General features: G+C 41.2%; 1 protein-coding gene across 1 annotated transcript in view; it reads left to right on the forward strand.

Annotated features, from left to right (window-relative positions):
• LOC101864245 (ice nucleation protein) overlaps positions 1-6,799 on the forward strand; it is a gene marked incomplete at its 3' end in the record, with an annotated part of 12,450 nt that overhangs the window by 1,345 nt on the left and 4,306 nt on the right. The window contains 2 exon segments of the mRNA XM_035971455.1: positions 5,173-6,293; positions 6,695-6,744. Of these exon segments, the coding sequence (XP_035827348.1) occupies positions 5,173-6,293; positions 6,695-6,744 (1,171 nt within the window).

Raw genomic sequence — 6,799 nt, forward strand, 5'->3', positions numbered from 1 at the left:
ACACACACACATGCACACACACACATGCACACTCATGCACACACACATGCACACACACACATGCACACACACACATGCACACTCATGCACACACACATGCACACACACACATGCACACACACACATGCACACTCATGCACACACACACATGCACACTCATGCACACACACACACATGCACACTCATGCACACACACATGCACACACACATGCACACACACATGCACACACATGCATACACAAACACACACACACACACACATGCACACACACGCACACACACACATGCACACACACATACACACACACATGCACACGCACGCGCACAAACACACACACACATACACGCACAAAATATGGCCCTTATGTAACCGTCGATTACAAGCTTTGTGATTGGCTGTTCACATCCGACGACTACGACTAGGTCTGCGCGTAACTTTGTAAAACAAACGTGTTTAATTTTGGCGGTTACAGTCAAATTCAGTCGAATTGTAACAAAAGAGTTGCTTTTGCCTCTCCGTGATGGAGAATCTGGCAACTTAAATCGTGTGATGTGTTGCTAGTTGAAACAATTGAAAAGGAAACACAGGAAGCCCGCATCAGTCATTCCCACGATGTAATCAGCAGTGTCTTTGTAGGGGAAGAGCCCTGAGAAAGAAAAAAATCCAGCTCTTCGAAAGAGAAATTTATATATTTTAAAAAAATCTAAAACACCGCTTTGTTTAGTAAGGTTTTACGGCGCTCGCAACTGCTTCGGGTCATATGAGAGCCACAGGGGTGGATGTCAACATTGAAGTCCAAACGGGGAATCAGGCTTACTCTGCTCACCTCTCTAGATCTAGCCTCAACAGCACAAAGTCTGCTTCGACTATCAAGGCACCCCAGAACCAGTAGTTCACAAGAGAATGATAGTGACAAACATATAAAAGAAGTAGGGGGAAAATGACGATAGTAAGAGTAAGGATCAGGAAAGAAAAAGCAGCAGTCCCCCCTATGTTGTTCCGGCACAGTATGAGCATAACATTGATAGTCAGCCCATTTACGATTCTATTGTGCATAAGAACATGTTAATATCGCCCCTTTGGGAAAAGCATAATGACATTAGTCAGTAGCACTGCCCTGGGGAGGGGGGGGGGGCACAACTTTAACTTAAATGGTTCTAGAAAGGAAACTGTAATGGCGTAATGTTTCATAAAGCAGGTCGGCACGCGTTTGATTTAGTGCTGACATCCATTGAGAAGCGCCTACCACGGGTGTGTGCAATCACATTGGGTAGAATAGAGAACAACTAACAGAGAGCTGCATACTGCATACCAGTAAACCATCTCAAGGTCTTGTACGGATTGCTTCAATCTGTACCACTTATGATTAATCATTCGTCTCTATCTTTCATGACCATAACTTGTGTATTCTCTCTTTCATCAATAAACTGCCATGTTTCATTATTATTATGCTAATACATGGTTGGATTATCTACTGCGATGGTTTTAAAATTTAGAAAAATAAACTTCAACGTGTAAAAAAAAACCTGGTACCAGTGTATTTTGTTTTTCTTTTATAATTGTTTCCAAACTGTTGGTTGGGAATTCAAAGTTAATCACTGGTAGGGACGAAATGCTTGAATGATAATGCGCCATCACATTTATCAAATCTGTTGAGACTGTAAGATCTGGAATGCTTTGCCAAGTAGGCCTGCTTTAATAGAGATCAAATCTTTTGATTCATCCAAATGCCAGCTGAAGTCATTTCTGTTTTAAAATTAATACAATGAATATTTGGAGAGATTTATTTTTTTTGGTAAGAACACAACGTTTTATGTTACTGGTGTATTGCATTGTAAAGCGCTCATAGCCTGTGTACCTTAATCGGGATTGAGCACTTTATTATATACTATCATTATTATTATTATTATTATTATTATTATTATTATTATTATTATTATTATTATTATTATTATTATTATTATTATTATTATTATTGTCATTACTATTATCATGTTTTCATGGGCTCTTACTCTCCGGACCTCCTAATAAAAAGCTTTAAGATCCTGAACGGACGGATTTTTCGTTCGATTTGTGAGCACAAGCTGTTTTAGAGAGTGAAGCTATGCATGTCTGTAAAGATTGCATGAAGGCTATTTGTTTTACTTGTATACCCTTTAGTACATTCTAACCGAAAAGTGATCACTGATTAAAAGGAAGGTGCTGTCTAAATCAAATCCCTAAACGTTACGCAACACAGTCGACCCACTTGTATTGAACTCTCTTGAGTTGATCTTCGGTTAAGTTGATCTTTTTGCACAAGTCTCCGTACTTCTTCTTTTCTACAGGTCCAAACGGTTAAGTTGAATTTCGGATGAGTTGATCTTTTTTTCACGCCCCCGACAACATCAACTCGTCCGTAGTCGAGTGTATTTACTCCATGTATTAATTCAATGTACATTGTTCCACAAGCGAAAGTAATTTTTTAGCCAGAATACTAGGTTTATTTACATAATTATGACAATATGGATTCATTGTTATAACACTTGTTCCAATTCCATATTCCATATGCCACGTGATTTTTGCCAGCTCTCTAGCCAGGACAGGGCACATGACATTATGATGTCACGAGGAGAGTCGCGCCTTCCATGAAAAAATTCTTCGACTTACCTTGATTAATTGGTGACATTAATATAGATAGCTTCAAAATCTGATCGCTCTATACGAGAGAAGTGGGAAAGGAGACAGCCCGGGGGGTGCAGTGTGGGGGTAAAGGGAGGGGCGAATATTATACGAAAAGAAGTAGTTGTGTAATCAAATGCATTGTATAACAAATAGAGTAAACGTCAGTATTGAAGTCTTCTTTTTTTCTATTTTATTGGTTTTGATATAGGCAGATAATTATGACTTACTCACTGTCTCACTGTCAATAACTGTGGCACCCGATAAAACAAAGTTGAGAACAAAAACACACACGAACCCCCCCCCCCCCCAAACCACCCCTTACAAAACAAACAAACAAACAAAACAACAAAACAAAACAAACAAACAAACAAACAAACAAACAAACAGAAGGCAGCATCCATTTTAGACAAATAGAAAATATAAATGTTGTAGTAGATACTTTTGGCCCACATGCACGTCGACATGGTATTAGATGATTTGAAAGGCAGGATGCCTAAACTCCTCACGGGTGCCCACTGCGGATGGGGTCGGGTCGGGTCGGGGGCGATCGCCCCACTCGTCGCCTGCAAACAAACGCGTTTGCTTTCGAGGCGACGAGTCGGATGCGATTATCTTGCGCCACGATAGCCGCTTCCCTCCCCGACCCGACCCGATCCCCCCAATGGGCACCCTGTATTAAGGACCAACCGAGGCTGTATTATGGTATACACCGTGGCAGAAAGACTGAGACTCTCGACAAAGTGTTTTTATCCCGTAACGGAATATTAGATTCGCGTCTTTCGGGTAAAGTCTAAGAGCCAAATCATTGCTTCACCGATGTACGCGGGTTACACTAAACATGCTTTATTAAAAATCATGTTTTGATGGGAAAGTTGCTGATCCTGAGAAAAAGTTGTAAAGTGCCGTGGGCTTGAATGAACTGCATGTGTCTTGAGGAGATAAACATCATGATGAGCTCGGGAGACCTGACCAAGTCCAAATTTTAAGTGAGACACAGCATCAGAGTCGTTTCCCACGGCTTCAGTTTACTCAAATCCTGAGCAGAGAGACCCTTAGGGATTTACCTGCCATTTGCAGATTATGATCAGTTTGAGGACTGAGTTATCAATGATCACAGTAGGCCTATATATATAAGCATTTTACTTGCTCAACGTGCAGCCTGCTTGAACGGAAGGGGTAAGTTAAAACCTTACTTACTTAAACTTCTAGTGCGTTCATTTTATATTGAGCTGTTCATATTTGGCTGTAGCCTATCCTTTTCCTATTTTATGGAATAATTAGAGCAAAAAGTTTTCTTAATATATTTTCCATATTTGCCTTTCCTACAACAATTTAGTGAGTTCACGTTTATCTGAATCTGTTTCTTTTCTTCTTTTTTCTGTTATCAGACATTCGTAAGAAAACACCCCTGTTGATCTGAACCTAGGCTTTGAGGGCCACACTTGAGCGAAACTGTAATAGTTATAGAATTAAGCCGACTATGCACATTGGTGACAAATGTGTGTGTTTGTTCACAACACAATGTGTGTGTGTGTGTGTGTGTGTGTGTGTGTGTGTGTGTGTGTGTGTGTGTGTGTGTGTGTGCGTGCGTGTGTGTGCTGGCGCATAGAACACTGAGGTACATACTGAACATCCGAAAGTGTATCGGAGCACCACACATTTATTTTTAGTCTCATCGTAGCTCGAGGTGATCCGACACGTGACAATTATTAATCCCAGACATGCTGAATAAATATATATATTTTGGTATATATATATATATATATATATCTTAATATCATTATTATAATTCCTTGAACTTTTTGCACCACGAATAGTGAGTCTGCAATGTTTGTCTTTTGTGAGGACTGAGCCTTGTAATTCACGTCTGAAACGGTATGTGTGTTAATCCAGCTTAATACTTTTTGGTGTCCATAGAAACAGTGAATGGCTAAAGACAAAGTTTAAAAAACAAAAATCCAACAAATATATCAACCAGTCATTCTCCCGTCCATTTCTAGAACATAAGTTTTCGTTTTGTTCGTTTTCTCTGTTGCTGGGATATGTATCCCCATGGAACCTTTCATGTTAATCTAATCTCTGTTTTCAACTCCACGGGAAAATGATAGAAGTATAAAGCAAAAAAGGACCCCCCCCCCCCCACCCCCCAATGAAAAAAAATAGCTAAAAAGAAAAGACAAAGAACGAACCATAAAAATGAAATAAGAAAATAAAAATAAGAAAGAAAGAAAGAAAGTCAGGGAGAAACAAAGAAATAAAGAACGAAAGAAAGAACGAAAGAAAGAACGAAAGAAAGAACGAAAGAAAGAACGAAAGAAAGAAAGAAAGAAAAAAAGGAAGAAAGAAAGAAAGAAAGAAAGAAATGTAAAAGGAAAGAAGGAAAAAGAGAAGAAAAAAAAACAATACAGAAGTAAAGAAAAGACGTAAGAGGAGTAGAAGCCTAAATCAAGTGATAAGAGATTATTGTTACTTTATCTCAATTGAACACAACTTTATAACAGATCAAAATGAAGCTCTCACTCGCTGTTCTCGCCGTCTTTGGACTCTTTGGCGCGTGCCACGCCCAGTCGAGCAGTGGCAGTGGCTCTTCCAACAGTGAGCGCAGCCCATCCCCCAAAGAAGGCTACAACCCCAGCCCAGGTGAGGACTACGCATCCAAGCTAAATAGTGGCTACAACCCCAGCCCAGGTGAAGACTACGCATCCAAGCTAAATAGTGGCTACAACCCCAGCCCAGGTGAGGACTACGCATCCAAGCTAAATAGTGGCTACAACCCCAGCCCAGGTGAGGACTATGCATCCCAGCTAAATAGTGGCTACAACCCCAGCCCAGGCAGTGACTACAACTCAAACTCAGGCAGTGGCTACAGCTCCAATCCTAGCAGTGGCTATAATTCCAACTCAGACAGTGGCGACAACTCATCCCCCAGTAATGGCTACAGTTCCAACCCTAATATTGGCTACAGTTCCAACGCAGATAGTGGCTACAGCTCCAACTCTGGTAGTGGCTACAGCTCAAACTCCGGAAGCGGCTACAGTTCCAACGCAGGCAGTGGCTACAGCTCCAACCCTAGCCGTGGCTACAACTCAAACTCCGGCAGTGGCTACAGCTCCAACTCGGGAAGTGGCTACAGTTCCAACCCTAGCAGTGGCTACAACTCAAACTTCGGCAGTGGCTACAACTCAAACTCCAGCAGTGGCTACAACTCAAACTCCGGCAGTGGCTACAGCTCCAACTCAGGAAGCGGCTACAGCTCCAACCCAGTTAGTGACTACAGCCCATTCCCCAGCATAGGCTACAACTCCAACCCTAGCAGTGGCTATAGCTCCAACACCAACAATGGCTACAGTCCTAACCCAAGCACTGGCTATAGCCTAACTCCTAGTAGTAGCTACAGCTCCAACCCAAGCAATGGTGGCTACGGCTCCAATTCGAACAGTGGCTATAACTCTGGTTACAGCAACCGAGTTCCGAGCTACGAACCACAAAGAAGCTACAGCCGTGCCCCAAGTTATGGAGGTTATTCCAGTTCCGTCGGGTACGGTCCTACTAGGCCCACGAGTTACTATGGAGATGGATATGGTGGCGCCAGCTACGGATCTGATCGCGAATACCGTGGATACCAAGAGTGAGTCTCATCCGTGATTAGCTATTTACAATGACAAATTTGTATCAATCGGTAAAAACGGATCGGACCTACAATCTGTTTTTTTTCAATAGGGTTCCAGACTCATTTATTGATTTCGTAAACAAACGAAATAACAGAAAAAGAGAAACAAAATATACCATTAAGTTATCAAGGATATTGTTGAGGATTAACAGACTTCTCTCTTCCTCTTTGGGGCTTTTATACATTGTAATAGATCTATTTTTTTTAAATTATTGTAGTAGTTGTCTTTAACTTTTGTTCATAGGTCTAAAACGTAGTTTTGATTTTGTTTATTATGTGTGTGTTTGGGGGGGGGGGGTTGTTAACAACATTATTGTAAACTCTCATAGATGACTACATGTTGTTTTTTTACCCTCTAGTGACCGGTATGCTGAGCAACAGCTGGACAGACTGGACTCTTTCCTTGAAAGTAAGAATAACTTTTGTCTTACACTCTTCTTCTAGAATGACATTGATCTCTCTCT

Source organism: Aplysia californica, unplaced genomic scaffold, assembly GCF_000002075.1.
Source record: "Aplysia californica isolate F4 #8 unplaced genomic scaffold, AplCal3.0 scaffold00439, whole genome shotgun sequence".
Lineage (NCBI taxonomy): Eukaryota > Metazoa > Mollusca > Gastropoda > Aplysiida > Aplysiidae > Aplysia > Aplysia californica.